Below are 22,538 nucleotides of genomic sequence, written 5' to 3' on the forward strand. Positions count from 1 at the left end.
CAGTGTGCAGGGCCTCTGCCCAGTAGCTGGCAGGGAGAGACGCCTGGAAGAGGAGGCAGCGGAGCATATTAGTGGTGGTGCGGATCATGCGTTCGGCTCGACCGTTCTGTGCAGAGGTGTAGGGGCACGAGAGACGCAACTGGACGCCATGAGTGAGGAAGAAAGAGCGAGAGGCGTTGTTATCGAACTCGCGGCCATTGTCACACTGCAGAGCACGGACCGGGCGACGAAACTGAGTGGATACCCAGGTGAAGAAGTGTGTGAGGGTGGCGAATGTGTCCGACTTCAACCGAAGCGGGAAGGTCCTGAGAAAATGGGAAAAATCATCCAAAATCACCAAATAGTATTTATAACCAGAAAGACTGAGTACAGGGGAGGTCCAAAGATCACAGTGAACCAGGTCAAAAGCCTGCTCAGCCCGAGAAGAAGTAGTAAATGGGAGACGAGTATGTCGGCCTAACTGACAAGCATGACAGAGACCCGCAAAATGTCCCCTACTACATGAAGGATCTAGACTACTGGTAATCTTGGTCATGACGTCGGGTCCAGGGTGTCCGGGACGACGATGCCAAGTGGTGGAGGAGGTGGTGGAGACCAGGACAGGAGGTGGAGACACGCCGGCGGTGGAGGGCTGGAGCGTGTAGAGCGGCCCTGAGCTGTCACAGCGGGCGAGAAGGGTCCTGGTGGCCAGATCCTTCACAGAAAAACCAGAGGGGTCAAACTCAATGGAACAGGAGTTGTCAGTGGTGAATCGACGAACAGAAAGGAGATTGTGATTGATGTGGGGAGCTACGAGAACATCGTTGAGGTAAAACGGCCCAGGGAGAACCGAGGCACCTACTGAGGTGACTGGTAGAGTGGAACCGTTTCCAACGACGATCGAGGATGGGTGAGAGGGGAGGGGGGGATGAGAGCGAGAGAGCATGCCTGTCGTGGGAGTGGTATGGTACGAGGCACCGGAGTCGATCACCCAGTCGGAGGGGGGTGGTGTCATCGCCATGGTGCTGAAGGCAGCAGCGAGGGAGGCGTTCTCCCAACCGCCAGCCGGTGGGGACCAAGGCGTCGAGGTGTGGGTTCCCGGGGGCAGGAGTGCGGGCGGAGCCTGGGGCACGACGGGCACACCGTAAGGAGGCGTCGGGGGCATGCCGTAGTGAGGTGCAGTCAGGAGGGCCGGCGCCGGGGGACGGGAGGCACTCGGTGCCTGGCCCGGCCACATGGCGATGGTCCCGGTCCAGGGGTTGTAGAAGGACGGCCACGCGTGGCCGCCACCCCGGCCGGAGGGACCACCACGAGAGGATCCGCCACCCCCACGGCCGCCCTTGCGGGAGCGACGACCCCCGTCGGTCGTGGAAGTCGGACGAGGGGCCGCCGGGACGGCGGGTGGAGGGCGGGTAGGAGCCCCGGTCGACGGAGGACGGGTGGCCTGGCCCCCTGAGGGCGGCTGACCGCTGGTGGGAGCGCTGTAGAGAGCCGAGGCAGGAGTGGGCGCCTCATTCGCCATGATGAGCTCCTCGAGGAGAAGCTCGTTCCGCACGGCGTGGAAGGTGGGGAAGGGCACGCTCCTCTTGATGAGAGCCTTCAGGTGGCTGTAGCGGGGGCTGAGGCCACGCAGGAGGTTCAGCACCAGGGTACGATCGGCAACTGGCTCGCCGAGATCGCGGAGAGAGTCAGCCAGACCCTTCATCTGGCGGCAGTATTCTCCCACGGAGAGGTCCCCCTGAGAGAACAGGTGGAACTGGGCGTCGAGGTGGAGCGCCCGCGCATCCCGATTCCCGAGGAACTGGTCCTCGAGAGCGAGCCACGCCTGGCGCGCAGTGTCCGCCTGGTCGCGGATGATGTCCTGGAGCTCAACGGTGATGGTGCCGTGGAGCCACGAGAGGACAACGCTGTCCATGAGGCACCAGGAGCGAGGCGGGGGAGCGTCGTGGTCGAGGAGGATGTGATCGTCGAGGACGAACCGCCGCAGCGTGAGAAGAACCTGTCCTCGCCAACGGGGGTAGTGGGAAGACGCCGGATCCAACACCACGGACACGAGGGCCCGGATGTTGTGCAGTCCAGCGGCTTGAGCGTGGAGAGCAGCGATGAGGTCGGCGTCGAGGTCAGAGGCGAGGTGATCCTCCGGGGGTTCCGCAGGGGCGGCCGGCGGGCGACCGAGAAGGCGCTGCGTGGTGGCCATCTGGGTGGTCAGAGCGGCGCCTAGGGCACGCTCTCTCTCCAGGGCGAGGGAGGCGGCGCGCTCGCGCTCCCGCGAGGCCGTCACAGCGGCCTGGATCGTAGCGAGGGTATCGACGAGCGGGGAGTCGGTGGTGGGGAGTGCGGAGGGCGCAACGGCGTGGCTCCAGGTGGGTGAAGCGAGGGCAGGAAAGCCCGGCGGGGAGCCGCGGCGCAGGGTCAGCGGTGAAACGACGGGGAGCGGCCCGAGGCCGGCGATGTAGGGGGGCCCGCCATGAAGGAGCTCGCTGCTGATCGCAGCGGAGACGATGGGGCCAGTGGCGGCAGGGGTGGCGTCGTCCATGGCAGTGGCGGCAGGAAGGAGCTGCAGCCGGGGCGGGGGGCAGAGCTGCGGGCCTTCAGGGGGCGGTGATGGCCGGAGTCGGGTCGGGGACCGCTCACGGTCGGTCCGTGCGCGGCTGCTGGCGCAGGGTAGCGGGCAGTGCGCTGCGCGATGGGCGTCGGGCAGCTCCTGGCGAGGACGAGCGCACGGCGAGCGCACTGGCGAGGACGAGCGCTCGGCCGGGAGCCGTATCCTGGCGGCTGGAGCCGGGAGGGAGGGGCGGGTCCGCGCCGTGAGCCGGGTGGCCGCGACAGGGCCGGATTCCGCGCCGCCAGGGAGGGTCGCAAGCCTGGCCGCCGCCGCCAGAGGATGGGAGGGCGCGGTGGGGAGGGAGATGGGCCGGCGGCTGGAGGGAGGTCGGCGGCTGGGGGCTGGGGGCCGGCGGCTGGCTGGGGGCCGGCGGCTGTAGGGGTGGCGGCTGCAGGGGAGGAGAGCTCTCCCAACGGCTGTGGCGGCTGCAGGAGGAAAAAAAGGAAAAACCCTAAACCTAGGCTGATACCATGTTGGAAACTGAACCCATGTCCCTAACCAGGGATGGGGAGTAGTATTAATAGATTTAGTAACTGGGCCAGGCCCATTACGGTGAGGGGTAAGACGGTAATTACATGGGGAACACCCCAAACCCTAGAATCCTAGACGGGTAGTCTAACATTGTGGACTTCAGGGCCTCCTCCAACAGGCCCCTGTTGAGTCCTAATTTTTGTCCTGTTAGACAGGAGGTTGTGTTTTTGTGTGTTTAAAATGTAATCTTTGTGTCAGGTTGTTTCCTGAGGGGCTTCTTTTGCCTCTCAGGTTTGTTTGTACTTTCGTTTCTTCTTAATGAAATAACACGCAGCTCTCCTGCATTGTTCGGGAAATCCTATGTGTCTTTGAGGCAATAAGTTGCTCCAAAGTACTCCAAGCAAATTTTTTTGAACTTGACGTATATCTGGATAGTCCAAACAGATTCCAATATGATCAATGTTGCATTTTTCGCCACAAGCCTTACTGCATATTTTTCTTGTGAAAAAGACCTATATTTGCTCACTGGTTTGAATTATAATCATGTTTATCTTTCCAATCTCAAATGTTCTTCAGGACATACACATGTGGCAGAAGCGCTAAAAGTACCAATTCATATACTGTTTACCATGCCATGGACGTGAGTCACTATCATCCTGCTTTTTCTTTAAAGATCACAAGTTTGCTATGGGATACTATCATCTGGGGATATAACATGGTACTATTTATTCAGGCCAACTAGTAAATTTCCTCATCCCTTTTCTCGTGTGAAGCAGCCTGCTGGATATAGAGTAAGTCTGCATTGTTTTACTTGTATGCTTTATGAAAAAGAGAGAATTATTACTTGACATTCTCTCAGCTCCCAAATGGTCTGGCCCTTCCTATATTATTGGAGAGTTTGTGGGGAGAATAAACATAACAACAATCGCTTCAATGGTTTATCATCGTGCAAATCCCATTGACATTGACCACTTTAGGAAATGTAGAGGAATGAATGGATAACTGAAATGTCTTGGCATGTAATATCTGAGATTAGTAGATATATTGTGGGTTGTAGATTACAGACACATAGTTGGACAAGTGAAACCCCTAACCCTAATCCAGGGTTGGGTGTATATTATATAGAGGAGTTAGGTGGGCCAAGCCCATTACAATGGGGTAATTAGGTAAATACAAGAGAACCCTAACCTAACCCTAAGCATGAGTCTAACACCTGTCTCAATTCTATCCTGTACAGATGTTGAGAGTGGATTGAAACTCATTGAATACATTCGATGAAGGAGGGACGGCTAGGGCATAGGGTGGGGCAACACCAGAGGAAGGTGGGACAGGAAAGTGAATAGAGTACAGAGGCCCAGAGTTGTCGCACTGAGCGAGCACAACACGAGTCGTAAGGTGTCGTATGGTGAGCCCCTAGGGATCGAATTCCATAGAACAATGGTTGTCAGTAGTGAAACGACGAACCCCAGGGATCGAATTCCATAGAACAATGATTGTCAATAGTGAAACGACGAATCAATAGATGGGACCAAATCATATGAGGGGCAACAAGGACGTCGTTTACATAGAATGGTCCTGGAAGAACCGAATCAACTGTTGAGGTGACCGGGAGGGCGGGAGGATGGAACTGTTACCCACAATGATAGAGGAAGGATGGGAGGGGTGGGGAAGATAGGATTGAGATAATGAGTTGGTAGTAGGAGTGGTGTGAAAGGAGGCTCCGGAGTCGACAATCCAATCAGTGGAAGAGGGAGGGGGTGGCGAAGGCACGTGGTGCGAGAAGAGAGCCAGGGGAGGTGCCCCTATAGAGCCACTAGGAGGTGGGGGAGACAACAAGGTCTTGATCGTTACGGAGGTGGCGTCGACGGCCAAGGCAAGAGCGGGGCCCTTAGTGGTGGGAGGATGTACACTATGGAGAGCCTAGGCCAGGGATGGGCTAGGACAGATAGCCGACGTGGTGGCGACGCAGGGGGAACCGAGAGTCACGGGGACTGCGGGCGAGGTGACGTCGGTAGACCGCACGTAGGGGAGAGGTGCGCCGCCTATGGAGGATGGAGCCAAGTCGATCGCATGATAGGAACCGGCGGCGCTGGGAGGATCTCCGCGGCCACGAGGGTAGGTGGGGCTGCGACGATGGTGGGCGCAGTAAGGATCGACTGCCGTTGGGAGAGCACTGCTGGGTGGCGCGGAGGCAGCGGGCGTGGCATGCACAGCAGGGGAGGGCACCGCCCGCATGGGGAGAGCATCAGCCGTGCAAGAGGGTGGGGAGGGTGGTTCGGGTATATGGCGCATGGCGCATGTGGGTCCAGAGTGGTCATATAACATGACATATGACGACACTAGACACAACCATGGCCAAGAGGTGAGGTTCCTGGCTTGGGGTTGATCGATGAGGACGTCGATCTTCTAAGAGGGGTGGATTGTGATATCCTGGTCCCGGTGGATGGTGATATTCTGGCCTAAGGCTTAATAGAATTAATAGAGTACTTATACCATTAAGGTGCATCTTTTTTTCGGAAGCCTATCTTGAAAGAACATCTAGTTTAAGCGTGCTTGGCCTAGAGCATCTTGGGATAGGTGACCGACCGGGAAGTCTTCTCGGGTGCGCATAAGTGAGGACAAAGTACGCACAAAAGATTCGTGTTGGTCTGTGGGGATGGTTTATGATCCTAGAGGGCTGCAAGAAGTATCACCAGTCCGAGAGTGGACGGGGTTTTACAAAGACAGGGCCGCCATGACTAGACACGGGAGGGGGCGTCGACAAGGGCCGCCCAGAAAGCGGCGTCCATGAGAGGAAGGAGGCACTCAGTGCCGCAGGGAGGAGGGTCGGTGGTGGCCTTGCTGAGCGCAGTGGAGCAGGCGGTGCAGCCAGGGACGCCGGAGTGGCCGTGGTCGCAGCTGGCGTTGATGTCCCTGCGTGAGTTGGGCGGGACGAGTGCGTCGTAGTCGGTGACCGTGGAGACGATGCCGTAGCTCGGGGAGGTGTTGAGGCCTGAGAGGCCGCAGGCCGACGCGGGGAGCGCGTATGGGAGCGCGTCGCGTTGTCGGTGCCGCAAGGGAGCAGGGAGCTGTTGGCGGCTGGATCAGTCGGCGGCTGAGGCGTGGGAGGAAGAGAGAGAAAACTGGAGAGACCTAAACCTAGCTGGGGTACCAAGTTGGAATGAGTGAAACCCCTAACCCTAATCCAGGATTGGTATATATTATATAGAGGAGTTAGGTGGGCCAAGTCCATTACAACGGGGGTAATCAGGTAAATACAAGAGAACCCTAACCTAACCCTAAACAGGAGTCTAACACATATGGGCAAGGATGACCTACGGAGGTTATAGAAGTACGACCACTATCAGATATCCTTGCCTAACAAGAAAGGCAACCAAGCTACAAAGAGTGCATGAGCTCAAGGCTGGGCCCAATATACCCGTGAACCTAAAAGGGCCCAGAAAAAGCATCTGTCTAACAGTGATATCCAGAATGAGTTAGTTTCTCTATATCCATGATGTTGTCACAGTAACATTGCAGTTCTCACCATGTGCTCTTTTGATTTTCATGCATAAGTACATTGTACATATGCAGAACTTGTTTATGTGAATTATTGTGGATGTTTGGAGACTGCCAGGACCAACTGCCTGAATTTCATGTTGTCATGTCAAGATGCTTTGTGCATCTCGTGAGTTGTTGAAGTGCAAAAAGTTATTAGCTTTGCTCTTCATCTTCTGCAACCAGAAGCAAGCCCAACCTCACTAGACAAAGGCATTTTCTTGAAAATATATGCTACATCAAGTTGAAATTAGTTGATGTTTTCGACCTGGAGGTTTGCACTACTGGCAAATCATTTTGGGTTGTTGGAATGTCAGCTTTTATCAGCTAGTGTGCATACTTTTTTTCTCGAATGCGCAGGAGGACTGCACCATTTTATAACTTAAGAAGAGAGGATACATGGTCATGAGAAGACCAAAAATACAAAAGAAAAGAAATACAAAAGAAAAAACTAAGGACTCCTTATGGAGGCCAGAAACGAGCATACATAAACTGGTCCATAGGAACACAGCCACCAACCAGGAGAGACAAAGATGCCTCCATCCCTCAATTAGCAAGGAGAGGGGGCTGCCAGGTAGGATAATCCCTTGGCACCAGCAGCCACCCACCTACTCCTCTCGTCTTCAAACTGTTAGTGTGCATACTTGATCAGATGTTCGTGATGATAATATCTGATTCAATATGTGTTGCATTATAATTATTTGTCCTTTTGTAGCTTTCATATCAAATTGTGGACTCGATGATTTGGCTTGGAATAAGGGATATGATAAATGAGTTCAGAAAGAAAAAGTTGAAGCTGCGTCCAGTAACATATCTAAGTGGTTCTCAGGGTTCTGGCAATGACATCCCTCATGGATACATTTGGAGTCCTCATCTAGTCCCGAAACCAAAAGGTTTGCTGTATCTATTGGCTAGAGCTGAAAGTTGGCAATTTACCTTGTCATTCTTTTCCCATATTAATTCCAAAGCATGTGGGTCTGAATCTCGATCTTTGATCTCTTTCCATTCATTTTTTCTGGTAAAAGTTATTAATCTATTAGATCAGCACCGACCTAGGCTGCTCTACTTACATAAAGCACACTAGGAACTAAAAGAGAATGGTGACTGAACACAAGCAACAAGATTATTTTGATCACATGTCGCTAAGGCCTTCGGCACTGCCATACACCATAGGCTGGGATCATCTATCTCGAATATCCTGCAAGGATCCATTTGTCATTTGTCCAAATCGTCAAGTTATCCATGTATGCACCGTGATGTGGGTCAGCCACTGTTACAAATACATTTTTCCTTGGATTGAACTATCACCAGCACTTTCTAAATACAATAGATTTCGTGTCATGGTGATGTTGTAGTTGGTGGTAAGCTCAATGGCGGGACCCCATGGCACCTTAAACTGGTGACAGCCAGATGCCAAGGGACTGCATCTTTATGTCTAGTAGTGACTCAAACTGATAGTAGTTCTATCACCAAGGGACTTTGTCATGTGCGGGCGCACATATAGGCGCCGCCGTGACGCGCGCCGCGCTGCAGAGCGCGCTGAACGCGCACAGGAGGAGGCCACAACCAGTGGCTAGATTTAGAAATAAAGATAAGGCTAGAGAATAAGATTGAGATGAGAGAATTGTGGAGAGTTAGTTGGCAGCAGATAAGTCCAAGAAAGTAGGAGTTAGTTGAGAGTTTATAGGAGAAGTTGGTTAGCCATAGGGCTATTTATAAGCCACATGGCATCAGGGAATAAAGCAAGCAAGATTATTATTTCCTAATCTCTCTCTCTCTCTAAACAAGCCGACGACTGAGGGGAAAAACCTCACCGGCGACGACAGACCGTGGCTACGAACTCCGTAGTCAGGGGTCAGCTACCCTAGGTCGGGAGGTCCTTGACAACCTGGTATCGCGATCCAGTCGTTCCTCGACTTCTTCTTCCACCCAGCCGCAATCCCAGCCAAGCCCACCAACCTCGTTGCCTTACGCCGACACCACCTCTACCATGGCCGAGCCAACCACCTCTGATTTGGCCAAGATAATCGAGACCCTGACATCGACGGTCGCCGCCCTCCAATCCTCTGTCGCCGAGCTCCAGAAGGGAAAGACCTCCTCGTCGGGCGGCCATGGAACCAATGATGGGCAGCACCACAATGATCGACCGCCGCACTTTCAAAAGATGGATTTCCCCCGCTATGATGGGAAATCTGATCCACTGATTTTCACCAGTCGGTGCGAATCATATTTTCATCAGCAGCGCATCATGGAGAAGGTATGGATGACCTCCTACAACCTTGAGGAGGGCGCGCAGATGTGGTACCTTCTGGTCCAGGCGGACGAGGGCACGCCATCCTGGCGCCACTTCACGGAGCTGCTGCACCTTCGGTACGGGCCGCACCTGCGTTCCGCGCCATTGGCCGAACTGGCGGAGTGCAGGCGCACCGGTACGGTTGCCGAGTACCAGGACCGGTTCTAGGCCCTGCTTCCTCGTGCAGGACCACTCCAGGAGGCGCAGCGGGTACAACTCTTCGTCGGTGGACTCCAGCCGCCACTCAGCATCGACGTCAGGATCCAGAATCCTCAGACGCTGGCCGCCGCCACGAGTCTGGCGCGCCAATTCGAGTTGCGCGAGCAATTCGTCGCCCCGGTCGCGCGCGCTCCTGGGCGTCCTCTTCTGCCGGCCCCTGCCGCCCGGCTGGCCCTACCCGCGCCGCCAGGAGCCAAACCGGCCACGCCGGGGACCATTACCGTCGAAGGCCGCACCATCAAGCGCCTCTCGCAGGCAGAACAAGAAGAGCGCCGCCGCCTTGGCCTCTGCTACAATTGTGACGACAAATTCACAAGGGGCCACAATCGCATCTGTAAGCGGCTGTTCTTACTAGAGGGCCTTGAGGAGGAGGAAGATGAGGCTGTCGAGGATGCCGGGACTGAGGAGACCCCGGTATTCTCCCTCCAAGCTCTTGCGGGCGTGGCGCTCACCGACACGATGCAGCTGCAGGTCATGCTGGGCGCCACCTCCCTCGTCGCCATGCTGGATTCGGGCAGCACCCACAACTTCATATCGGAAGCCGCGGCTGCACGCACGGGCCTGCCCCTCGAACACCGGCCACGCCTCACGGCCATGGTCGCGAATGGGGAGCGCGTCGCATGTGTGGGCGTCATCCGCAACGCACCACTGGACATCGGCGGCCACTGCTTCCCTGCTGACCTATACGTCATGCCTTTGGCGGGCTACGACGTGGTCCTGGGCACCCGGTGGCTGGCAGCGCTGGGACCGATCATGTGGGATTTCAGCAACCACGCGATCTCCTTCACCTTCCAGGGCAGGGCGTTCTGCTGGCAGGGGCTCGCGGCCTGCCGACCGGCTGCTGTCAGCACAACCACTGCCACCAGTACGCTCCTCGACGAGCTCTTGGCGGACTTCGACAACGTTTTCAGCGAGCCTCGCGGCCTACCTCCCCCACGCAGTCGGGACCACAGCATCACCCTGGTGCCGGGGGCGCCGCCAGTGGCAGTACGCCCGTATCGCTACCCCGCCCTGCACAAGGACGAACTGGAGCGTCATTGCACAACTATGCTGGACCAGGGGCTCATTCGGTGCAGCAGCTCCGCGTTTTCGTCCCCGGTGCTCTTGGTCAAGAAACCGGACGGCTCGTGGCGATTATGCGTCGACTACCGCGCGCTGAACGCCATAACCATCAAGGATGCGTTCCCCATCCCGGTCGTCGACGAGCTCCATGGCGCCAGCTTCTTCACCAAGCTCGACCTCCGATCCGGATACCACCAAGTCCGCATGAGGCCGACCGACATCGACAAGACAGCGTTCCGGACGCATGAGGCCTTCTTCGAATTTTTGGTCATGCCATTCGGACTCTACAACGCGTCGGGCACCTTCCAAGCTCTCATGAACGACGTGCTGCGCGCTTACCTCCGCCGGTTTGTGCTTTTCTTCTTTGACGACATTCTGATCTACAGCTCATCCTGGGCGGACCACCTGCGCCACCTCCGCGTCGTCCTCTCGGTGCTCCGACAGCACCGTCTCTTCGTTAAGCGTTCCAAGTGCGCTTTTGGCGTGGACACCGTCGCCTACCTCGGCCACACCATCTCGGCGTCGAGCATGGCCATGGATCCGACCAAGGTGCAGGCCATCCGTGATTGGCCGCAACCGCGCTTGGCCAGGGCGGTGCGTGGCTTCCTTGGGCTCGCAGGCTACTATAGGAAATTCGTCCACACCTACGGCATCATCGCAGCCCCCTCATCGCTCTCCTTGACTTCACCAAGCAGTTCGTCGTAGAGTGCGACGCTTCGACGTACGGCTTTGGCGCGGTGCTCGTCCAGGAGGGCCACCCCATCGCTTTCTTCAATCGGTCGGTGGCTCCACGTCTCCGCTCCCTCGCAGCTTATGAGTGGGAGCTCATCGGCCTGGTCCAGGCCGTTCGCCACTGGCGGCCATACCTTTGGGGGCGGCGTTTCACCGTCAAGACGGACCACTATAGTCTCAAGTACTTGCTCGACCAGCACCTCGCCACGATTCCGCAGCACCATTGGGTCGGCAAGTTGCTGGGGTTCGACTTCTCCGTCGAGTACCGGTCAGGCTCCACGAACACGGTGGCCGACGCCCTCTCCCGCTGCGACACTGAGGAGGGTGCCATGTTGGCCATTTCTGCGCCGCGCTTTGACTTCATCGGCCGCCTGCGTCACGCCCAGGCTACCGATCCGGCACTGGTGGCCATCCACGACGAGGTGCGTTGAGGCACCCGCACCGCGCCCTAGTCGGTCGTCGACGACATGGTGGCCTACGAGAGGCGCCTCTACATTCCCCCTGCCTCTCCACTACTGCAAGAAATTTTGGAGGCCGTCCACGGCGACGGGCATGAGGGCGTCCACCGTACGCTGCACCGGCTCCGCCGTGATTTCCATTTCCCCAACATGCGGCGTTTGGTGCAGGAATTTGTGCGGGCGTGCTCCACTTGTCAGCGGTACAAGTCCGAGCATCTCCATTCAGCAGGGTTGCTCTTGCCTCTACCCGTGCCCTCGGCGGTCTGGGCCGACATCGCGCTGGACTTTGTGGAGGCGCTACCCCGCGTGAACGGGAAGACGGTGATCCTGTTCGTGGTTGACCGCTTCAGCAAGTACTGCCACTTCATTCCACTCGCGCACCCGTACACGACAGAGACGGTGGCCCAGGCATTCTTCACCGACATTGTGCGCCTCCACGGCGTTCCGCAGTCCATCGTCTCCGACCGTGACCCCGTGTTCACTTCGACGTTCTGGCAGGAGCTCATGAGGCTTATGGGTACTAAGCTTCACATGACATCCGCTTTTCATCCCCAGTCGGACGGCCAGACGGAAGCCGCCAACCGAGTCATAGTGATGTACCTGCGTTGCTTCACTGGAGATCGCCCCCGCCAATGGTTGCGCTGGTTGCCATGGGCTGAGTACACCTACAACACCGCGTACCAGACTTCGCTTTGGGACACCATTTCGGGTGGTGTATGGCCGAGAGCCACCTTCCATCCGCTCTTATGAGCCGGGGGAGACGAGGGTGGCAGCCGTCATCCGGTACCGCCTAGAGCAGGCCCAGGAGACCTAGAAGCTTTACTACGATCGGCATCACCGTCAAGTCTCCTACCAGCCGGGGGATTGGGCCCTCCTTCGTCTTCGGCAGCGGGCAGCTTCTTCAATGGCCAGGACCACCGCGGGCAAGCTCAAGCCTCGCTTTGTGGGGCCCTACCGCGTCGTCGAGCTCATCAACGACGTCGCTGTTCGCCTGGCCTTGCCGCCGGGGGCGCGCCTCCATGATGTGTTCCACGTGGGTGTCCTCAAGAAGTTTGTCGGCGTTCCACCAGCGTCCCCGCCTGCCTTGCCAATCATCCACAACGGCGTCGTGGTCCCAGAGCCGCTGCAGGTTACTCAGGCACGCTTGGCGCGAGGCGTGCGTCAAGTTCTCGTCCACTGGAGGGGCGAACCGGTCGAGTCTGCTTCCTGGGAAGACCTCGACGAATTCCGCGGCAAGTACCCAGACTTTCAGCTCGAGGACGAACTGGGTCTCGAGGGGGGGAGAGATGCCATGTGCGGGCGCACATATAGGCGCCGCCGTGACGCGCGCCGCGCTGCAGAGCGCGCTGAACGCGCACAGGAGGAGGCCACAACCAGTGGCTAGATTTAGAAATAAAGATAAGGTTAGAGAATAAGATTAAGATGAGAGAATTGTGGAGAGTTAGTTGGCAACATATAAGTCCAAGAAAGTAGGAGTTAGTTGGTAGTTTATAGAAGAAGTTGGTTAGCCATAGGGCTATTTATAAGCCACATAGCAGCAGGGAATAAAGCAAGCAACATTATTATTTCCTAATCTCTCTCTCTCTCTCTCTCTCTAAACAAGCCGACGGCTGAGGGGAAAAACCTCACCAGCGACGACGGACTGTGGCTACAAACTCCGTAGTCAGGGGCCAGCTACCCTAGGTCGGGAGGTCCTTGACAGACTTCCATCTTGATTTAGACTAAACGAGTCAGGAAGTATGTTTCTGTATTAGGATATCTTTTGCTGTTTCCAAACTTCTATTGTTAGGCTTGCATATTAGGCTTGGCTGTTGGCTCATTTAATAAGACTACAAGAGACATGGCAGTGTTGTTTAAGAAAGGAATTAGAAGTCCCTTCTCCCACACCTCCATGTTACAGTACCAACTCCTTGGCTTAGGCTGTCATCTTCCAAATGCTAGTATGCTCGTGAGCGTTCATCTTTCTGCCACTCTTTAGGCCTATGTCCCCTCCTGAAAGACCATAGCAACAATGAATCAAGAACATTGTGATATGAGAGTTAGGGTTTCTGGAAACAGTAAAAACATGTGCTAGTGGGTCGAAAGCAAAAGAAACTTGCATCGACAAATTGTGCATATAAGTGAAAAAGTTAACCGTATACTGTATATATTGCTAGATAGGGAATGTATCTGAGCTTTTAAGTAACTTAGCTATTAGAGCATTCTGACTTATTATATGAAAGTTGACATCAGTTACAACTGCCTAACTAGTAGGCTAGTAACATCATAATTGCTTGTAGTTTGCAGGAATATAAAATTTCTTGGAATTACCATTTGAAGTATAATATGGAAACTGCTTTTTTTGTATTTATGAGGACCTTTTGTACATAGTTAAATTTGATGGAGAAATGATGCACTACAGCACTAGTGTAATAGACTAATAGTAGCTTACTGCCAAAGCACCATGAGGGCTTGTTTGGTTAAGTGGGGATTGGAGGGGATTAAATCTTAATCCCCTCGAATCCACCTCAAACCGAACAAGGGCTGAGGTGTGCAGACCCCCCCCCTCCTCCTCCTCTTAAGTATATTGTTTTTTTAGTCTTCAATTGGCCATTGATTCATTATAATGTTTATGTATTCGAGTGCAGATTGGGGTCCAAAGATCGATGTTGTTGGATTTTGCTTCCTTGATCTTGCTTCCAATTACGTGCCTCCTGAACCACTTGTGAAATGGCTTCAAGCTGGTGACAAGCCCATATATGTTGGTTTTGGTAGCCTTGTAAGATCAGTTTGACCTTGCTTTATGTTTTCATATAAATCTTTTTGTCATTTGATCTAATCGACCGTATATTTTAATATGTTATATTAAAGTATTCTAGTTATCCTGCGCGTTCGCCGTTCGATAATAAAAAGTATTCTAGTTATGCTGGCAATTTTTGTAACTTTCACTTGTGTATGTAGTTTGTACTTCAAAGTTCAAACTTGTATTTTAATATGTTATATTTAAGTATTCTAGGTATGCTGGCAATTTTTGTTGACTTTCACTTGTGTATGTAGTTTGTACTTCAAACTTTGTGACTAAATAATGTAGAATAGTGAACTATTATATTGCATAGAGGTGGACTACAATATATAGAGACACATGAAACCCTAACCCTAATGGGCCGGCAGCCCAACAGTGGTGCCGGCCCACACACTCACACACACACTGTCTAACATCCCCCCGCAGTCGCAACGGGGGCACCACACACGATGAGACTGGAGTAGAGGCCGAAGGTAGGAGCCGACGGGTTGAAATCCCCCCGCAGTCGCAGCGTCGTGATGGTGCGAATGTTACGGCTGGAGTAGAGACCGGTGTGTGCGCCAAGAAGACGATAGCCCCTAGATGCCGAGGTAGCCGAAGTCGAGGTGGTCGCGGTCGGAAGACGCGCAGCAAAAGCCTGATCTTCGGGAGGGGTCGACGTTCGAGCGTCAACGATCGGCAGGGCGACACAGCAGAAGGGCACCGGCAGGCCGACCTTCCTGCTTCTTCGATCGACCAGACGTCAAGGAGCCCCGCCAGGGAGGCCGACAGCAGCGCACGCGGCTGCGCTGGTCAAGGTGTCCGCGCCCGCGGCAGAAAAGAAGGGGAATGTCGGATCCGGCCGGGAAGGCCACGGCAGCGACGGATCCGGACGGGGAGACACGATCCAGCCAAAGGGACGGCGGATCGAGCCGAGAAGGACGCGGCAACATGGATCCGGCCGGGAAGGCCGCGGCAGCGACGGATCCAACGAAGGCGAGGAAGGAGAGGGCGACGGGGCGGTTCCAGCCAGGCAGGGGCCTGCGCCGGACCTGGCAAGGGATGATGACGGCGCTGGCGCCGGGAGAAGCTTGAAGGGTGAGGCGCTGCTGGCCACCAGCGCGAGCAGTTAGGAGGAGGCCGTGCGATGAGAGGCGTCACGTGCGAGGGTGCTGGCGGAGGACGCAGCGGAGAGGGAGCTGACGGTGGTGGGCAGAGGCCCAGCGCGGCGGAGGGCAATGGCGAGCAGGGCGCGCAGGAAGGCCTCGAAGGGCGTGGCGGCGCGCAGGCCGCGCAGGAAGGCCTGGGTCCCTGGCGCTGCGCACAGGGGCGGCGGCAGACGCCGGAGAGGGGCCATCGGGCGCGGCCGGGAGTAGACGGGAGTGGCCGCCGAGGGAGGACGGTGGGAGCGGCAGCCGGAGAGGGAGGAAGGGGCGCGACCGGCCGCCGTCAGGGGAGTGGAGGCAGCGGCCGAGCAGGGGAGGCAGCGGGCACGACTGGTCTCAGCGTGGGACGGCCGGTCGCGGCCTGACCCGGCGCTCCTGTCGGTGTCGCGCCTGCGTGCACCGGGGGAGTCCCGCCCATAGGGCCGCACATCCGAACCGCCATGGCCATGCCTCACGCTGTTGGGGCCAGGGGCTGCCACGCCGAGGCCGGACAGCCGGGCCCGCGCCCGAACCGTCGGGGTCGGAGGACGCCGCGCCACAGGAAGGCGCGCTGGGACTGGAGCCACCGGTGCCGGGGCTGGGGGCCGCGCACGCCGCGGGGCCGAGGCCGCGGGCCTCGCCGGAGCCACGCTCGCCAAGGCCGCGTGCCGTGTGCGCTGCGCCCGCGCCCGCCCGCGTCGGGCCAGTGGGGCTGTCATGGCCGCCCCCCAGCGGCCAAGCGCGCCGCCGGGGCCGCGCCCGCGGTGTGCGCCACCCCGGGTGGGCCGTGCCGCGCCAGCCGAAGGGGATGGGGATGGAGACGCAGGAGGTAGGCGGCCGGGGAAGATGAGGCCGCGGCAGGGAGAGGTGGGGGCCGACGGCGCCCGTCGGCAGGGAACGGTCGCAGCGGCGCGAAGACCTGGAGGTGCGGCCGGGCAGGGAAGGGGCGACGGTGCCGCCGAGCAGAGGAGGTTGGGGCAGGGCCGGACACGCCGTGCTGCTGGCACTGGCGTCGGCGGCATGCGCGCCCCCGAGGTCGCGCGTGGCGGCGCGGCTACGTCGGCGTCGGACGTCTGGGCTGCATCGCGCTTGAGCTGCTCACGGGCTGGGGAAGGGCGGCGATCGGTGGAGGGAGGGAGGCCGCCCCCGGGAGGGAAGGTTGAGCCTCCCGGGGGCAGCTATTGCAGGAGGCGGCTGTGATGGGAGAGAGCAGCCCTCGGTTGCAGGAGAGAACGGCTGAGAGGAGAAACCCTAATCTGATACCATGTAGAATAGTGAACTATTATATTGCATAGAGGTGGACTACAATATATAGAGACACATGAAACCCTAACCCTAATGGGCCGGCAGCCCAACAGTGGTGCCGGCCCACACACTCACACACACACACTGTCTAACAAATAAGCTTACTTGCATATGAGATCTTTTATAAGTTATCCTAATGCCACTTACAGTCATTATACCTTAAGTACTCTTAGCTGTTTTACTGCATATAAAGCAGCTTATTAAATGCTATGTTCACTAGTTATGGTAACCGAAAACAGTCTAGTTTATCATTAGTGTTGTATCTTGTAGAATTTGTGTGGCATATTCGTATGTAAATGTAGCAATATGATTTTGTTACAAAGATCATTGAATCCTTTTGCAACAGAAAGTGTTTACTTCAAAGTTTAAGTTCAATTCTCCTACGTATTCGAGAAAAATATGCTCAATTTATCTAGAACAATTGTCCTAAAAGAATTGTCCCAAAGTTGCTGAGTTCAAACACAGCCATTTTTGATAACTACTAGACTAGCGTGCAGTCTGAGGCAGTTTCATGTCGACCAAATAGACCAATTCTTGCAAATGCTTTAGTTTATCTTACTGCCACCTTCACCAGCTATGATTAGGTGTGGTAAATTGGATTATGATCCAAATATTTATTTACAATAAGTTAGGGCCCTTAATAAATTTTAGTTCAAAATAAATAGGAATAGAACCCCCGATCCTAATCTGATTTGATCCTTAAATTTTATAGTGTAAAATTTAGAGCACATTACCACCCCTAGCTAGGATGCCATGATTATGTAATTTGTTCGTCATCAAATAATTGAAGTTGCATGAAACCTTCATATTGTATCATTGTAGTACTTTGTTTCTTTCCAAACTGTGTTCTGATCCTATCACTATGGAAAATTTAATTGCATATTAACCGCCACTGTATATAAATGTTTTTATCATTACACCTTTAAAGTGGAAGTTTCGTCGTGCCCCTCCCCACGCACCCAGCGAGCGTCGCGTGTCTCCCGACGGGCCCAGTGAAATAATAAAAAAATGGAGCGCGTCCGCAAGGATTTGAATCGTGGTCACAAGGAACATGCTCGCCTCTAACCACTGCAGCGTGTTGGTTTGTGTTGTACAAAAATATATATTGTAAATATATATACTAATAATTTGAAAATAAAAAAATATAATTGTGTCGGGTTAGGCCGGCACTGTAGGCCGAGAAGGTGGTCTAGGCACAGCACGGGTCCACTTTGAATCGTATCGGGCCAGGTCGTGGCACTATTAAATAGGTCATGTCTCGGGCCGGCCCGCTAGATAACCCATTTGGCCATCTATAGTCCAGTACCTCTTCCCTCACTGTCTCTGATCTCGCGAGCGTGGAAAAAAGCGAGAGAAAAAACTCCATCTTGTCTAACCCTACACCACATACCTCGCCATTCGTACTCACCTAATCTATAGATTTGGATCATATTTGAATAACTATCATATTTAGGCAATGTCTACCTATATGATATATAGAAATTGTAGCGATGCACGTGCAACTAACTAGTGTATAATTATGTGTCTTTTGATTATGTCTTCTATAAGCAGTGCATATGGTGTATGCTACAAAGTTAACTATGCACTCAGATGATTCAAAATAGTGATAGGGTTATGTGCCCTCTGCCAGTGTCTTATGAGATTGTACAGTGCTATGAAGGCAAAGCCATCACAGTTTTCCCCTCAACAACATTTTGAGATACTGACTTGTTTTTTTCTTATGATCTACTAGCCAGTTCAAGACCCACAAAAGATGACTGAAATTATTGTCAAAGCGCTGGAAATTACTGGACAGAGAGGTATCATTAACAAAGGCTGGGGTGGCCTTGGAACCTGTAAGTTCCTCTCCTTAGTTTGTTCTGCCTTTTGTTTCTGGGTCATATATTCTGATTCTGTTCTGACGACTCCAGAATTTTTTGGCAGTGGCAGAACCAAAAGATTTTGTATATCTACTAGACAACTGCCCTCATGACTGGCTTTTTCTGCAATGCAAAGCAGTGGTAAGCCATTCCTTGAAACGTCTCTCTTTTAGCATATTATCTGACCTTTACAATGTGTGCGTGCGTGCGCACCTGCGTGGAGAGAGAGTGGCTACAAGTTTACATGAAATACTTATGGGTGAATTTATGCTGCTTGTTAAGACAGTTGTGCTTACACTTTCATTTTTTCTGCCTCCATAGGTGCATCATGGTGGCGCTGGAACAACAGCCGCAGGTCTCAAAGCAGCGGTAAGTGCTCTCTCCATGCCTTATTTCAATGTAAAATAGTTGTACTCTTCTCAAAGGCACTGGAGAGTTGCAAGAGGAAAGGGAGTCTAAGAAGACATACAAACCACAGTCCCAATAAGGTGATGTTGACTGGATGAAGACCTACCAAAAAACAGCTAGGTATGAGCCTACGACCAGCAATGAAAACAAGAATCATGGGCCTTTGGCCCCTGCCATACACCACGTCGTTGCTCATCTCTAATGTCCTGCATGATGATGCTGAAATTAGGTGAAGCACCCTCATATATACAGCCGCTCCTATGCTTCTACCATCCAATGCCCACCAAAGAATTAAACCACTGTTTGCTTATTTTCCTTTCAGCCTATTTATGGCACTTTTGACACGTTTGCATTTTGATGGGATCAGGCATAAGTCTAAAATACCTTCCTTGCTGTTATTCTCGGAGGTTTCTTGTACTCAATTTAGTTGTAGTCTACGATTTGCAGTGTCCTACGACTATTGTACCTTTCTTTGGTGACCAACCTTTCTGGGGCGACCGGGTGCATGCAAGAGGGCTAGGGCCTCCGCCTATTCCAGTTGATCAGTTTGGTTTGCAGAAGTTGGTGGATGCTATAAAGTTCATGACGAAACCAGTGGTAAGTTGTGCAATTTGTGGCCAGAGAGCATAATTTATTTTCTTGATGTTACTGTGTTCTCCCTTCTATTCAATTTCACTATCCCCCCCCCCCACCCCCCCCCCCCCCCCAAACAAATGATTTGGTTTGTAATTTCAGGTGAAAGACAAGGCTGTAGAGGTGGCGAAAGCCATGGAATCTGAAGACGGGGTGACAGGTGCCGTCAGGGCATTCCTCAGACACCTGCCTTCGAAAACCGAGGAACCGAGCCCACCGCAACCGTCAGGCTTTCTTGAATTCTTCTTAGGCCCACTAAGTAAATGTTTGGGATGCTCTTAGTGCAGAACGCAATCTGTCACGGATTGGCGCCTTGGCGGCATACCACAAGAGTTTGCCGTGATATCCCATGCAAAGAAGCTCTGGCTCTTCTTTTCTTTGTTTCCTTTTCCTTTCCTGCGGGTATTTGTAGTGTGCAAAGAGTGGTTGCTTGTGGTGTGCATGGTCTGCAGCGGATGGCCTGCGCCCTGTGGTGCGTGTCATTTTGATGTTTGCCGTGGAGCAGGCGACGATTTCACGTCCAACCCGTACGTTCTGTATATTTATGAAAGAAAGAAACAGAGGCTAGGTTTTCCTTGTTCTAATATGGTTACCGCTAAATAGCTGATAGCGGCTTTGTAATGGAAAGTGAGCGCTATAGCGGACATTGGGTTTTAATAGCAGAATATTAAAAATAGATAAAAATCTAGAGCACATAACACAATATCATGTTTCCTTGAAAATATTTGGAAGTTTTAAGTTAATTATTACATCTCATAACGAAGCCTACAAATAGATAAGATCTAAAGAAGAGAGGTAAGTTAACATAGGCTTCCAGTGAAAAAGGATACCATAATCACTCCGTTCTTTTAATCATGGTCCATCTATCTTAACACTTTTATTATTACTGGAATATCTACAGTATCATTTGAACCATGCACATATCAAATAGCGATCCGATAACAAAAATAGTGGTCCTTAAGTTTTAACACGCTATTGGCTTGATATAGTGGTAGTTAAGTTTCAGCACACTATCTTTGGCCTAGATGGGATTTAGTACTACGTATCTTCTGGTTCTTCAAATGGGATTGAGACTTGAAGGTAAAATGGATCTTATGATCTATTTAGTTTGAATTTTTGGCATATCTAGTGTAAATTCTTCAAATGGGATTTAGACTTGTAAGGATCTTATGATCTATTTTGTTTGAATTTTGGTATTTGACAATGAATATTTGATATTTGGACTACTATTGCTTACTGGTATATTTGATATAGTTCAATATAATGCACAAAGTGGACTCCAACTGAAGAAATAAGTGGATGATCAACAACTAAAAAGAAGACTTTAGAAGCATATTTAAATACAACAATGAAGCTAGAAGTCTAAGACCCAAAAGAGCAAAAGCCCACAGGAGTGTGAGACACACAAAAAGGAAAAGCCCAAAGCAACCAATGAAGAAAGCAACACGAGGGAGAAGCTTGGGCAGCCATTGTCCTACCTCACAATGGGACCACCCTTATGGGTGGTGGTGGGATTACCAGAGGGACCTAATATGTTCAAGGGTTTGACGATTATACATCATTGGATCAACTACACACTCACATTGTTTGCAGTGTCTCACAATGAGATTGTGAGGTTCGTCGGTCGAACCGCCAAAAGTCAGGTGTAGGAAACGGGTGACGCCTAAGAGGGGGTGATGAATTAGGACTTCTAAAACTTTTACTAAACTAGGCCACAATTAAATCCCTAGAGCAAAACCTTTGCAAATAATCAAACTAGAAAGTGCAAACTAGGTTTTGTCTAAGTGTTGCTATCTCTACCGCATGGCTAAGTTTCAATCTACACTAAGTAAGTATGTATACAAGATTGAAACTTAAATGCTTAATATAAATGCGGAAACTTAAAGAGCAAAGTAGAGAAGCAAACTCTCGTGGATGACGCCGGTATTTTTACCGAGGTATCCGAAACCACGCAAGGTCCCGACTAATCCTCGTTGGTGCCCCTACGCAAAGGGAAGCCCACACGAGGGCCAAGCACCACGGTCGAGTAACTCCGTAGAGAGCCGCGGGCCTTCTCCACGCGCAAGTGGTGCTCCGCTTCCGGCTCCTCTCGGACGCTCCCCACCGTCTCCACTATCGAGCTTCTGGCCGAAACGCCGCAGGCCTCGTTCCCTTCAGTACACGGTGGCGGCCGTGACACAAACGCGGTTGTCACGGTCTCGCAAGACTCTCGCCCCACTCGGTACAATTACAACGGCTCACGCAAGAGTCGAGGGGTTGTGTGGTTTGTCTAAACTCACTCAACTAACTAGGATTCACTTAGAGCAAGCGCTAAAGCGGTCTAACTAACCTAAGCACTTCGCAAAGCACCTACGCTAATCACCGAGTGATTCTATTAAGCACTTGGGTGTTTGAGCACTTGGATATGTCTATAATATGCCTTGGTATGTTGCTTGGGCTCCCACACGTTCAAATGGCCGGTTGGGTGAAGTATATATAGGCCCCAACTCCAAAATAGCCGTTGGAGAAAAGATGTTGTTCTTTGCGGCACACCGGACAGTCCGGTGGTGCACCGGACAGCGCACTGTAGCCTGTCCGGTGCGCTTAGCCATTGCCCTGTCAGAGCAGGTGACCGTTGGCGCCGCAGGCTTTTCACACCGGACAGTCCGGTGGTCTTCTCTCCGGGTGCCACCTGGAACTAGCCGTTGGGCTGCAGTTCCCTGGTGCACCGGACAGTCCGGTGCTCCACACACAGATAGTCCGCAGGCAGCACACTTGGACTTTTCTTAGATCTTTTTAATGTCTTCTTTTGAGGTGTTGCTTTCCCTAATTCCTTAGTCCAAGTAGATCTTGCATCCTGTGAACTACAAACACAAACACTAGAAAACTTATTAGTTCACGGATTGTGTTGATCATCAAACACCAAAACTCAATTAGCCAAATGGCCCGAGGTCCATTTTCCTTACAATCTCCCCCTTTTTGGTGATTGATGACAACATAACCAAAGCAAGCAAATAATACAAGTATTTGAATGAAAATATGCAATCTACTTGCTAGGATGCATGTTTGTCCCCACAATGTGATATTATAGA

The 22,538-nt window shown here is 53.0% G+C and overlaps 1 protein-coding gene across 7 annotated transcripts in view; it reads left to right on the forward strand.

Annotated features, from left to right (window-relative positions):
• LOC103646857 (sterol 3-beta-glucosyltransferase UGT80A2-like) overlaps nt 1–20,053 on the forward strand; it is a 40,737-nt gene extending 20,684 nt beyond the window's left edge. For 2 of the 7 annotated variants that reach the window (XM_020547984.2, XM_020547985.2), the window contains exons 6-14: nt 3,632–3,695; nt 3,789–3,846; nt 7,308–7,485; nt 13,984–14,114; nt 18,300–18,402; nt 18,491–18,567; nt 18,748–18,795; nt 19,282–19,431; nt 19,570–20,053. In XM_020547984.2, coding sequence (XP_020403573.1) covers nt 3,632–3,695; nt 3,789–3,846; nt 7,308–7,485; nt 13,984–14,114; nt 18,300–18,402; nt 18,491–18,567; nt 18,748–18,795; nt 19,282–19,431; nt 19,570–19,749 — 989 coding nt within the window. In that variant the 3' untranslated portion in view covers nt 19,750–20,053. Of the gene's footprint in view, nt 1–3,631; nt 3,696–3,788; nt 3,847–7,307; nt 7,486–13,983; nt 14,115–18,299; nt 18,403–18,490; nt 18,568–18,747; nt 18,955–19,063; nt 19,432–19,569 lie in introns of those variants that run through there. The other 5 variants (XR_004856016.1, XR_002266992.3, XR_004856017.1 and 2 more) reach the window with 5 other exon arrangements.
• The last annotated feature ends 2,485 nt before the right edge of the window (nt 20,054–22,538 follow it).

Source organism: Zea mays, chromosome 2 (assembly GCF_902167145.1).
Source record: "Zea mays cultivar B73 chromosome 2, Zm-B73-REFERENCE-NAM-5.0, whole genome shotgun sequence".
NCBI lineage: Eukaryota > Viridiplantae > Streptophyta > Magnoliopsida > Poales > Poaceae > Zea > Zea mays.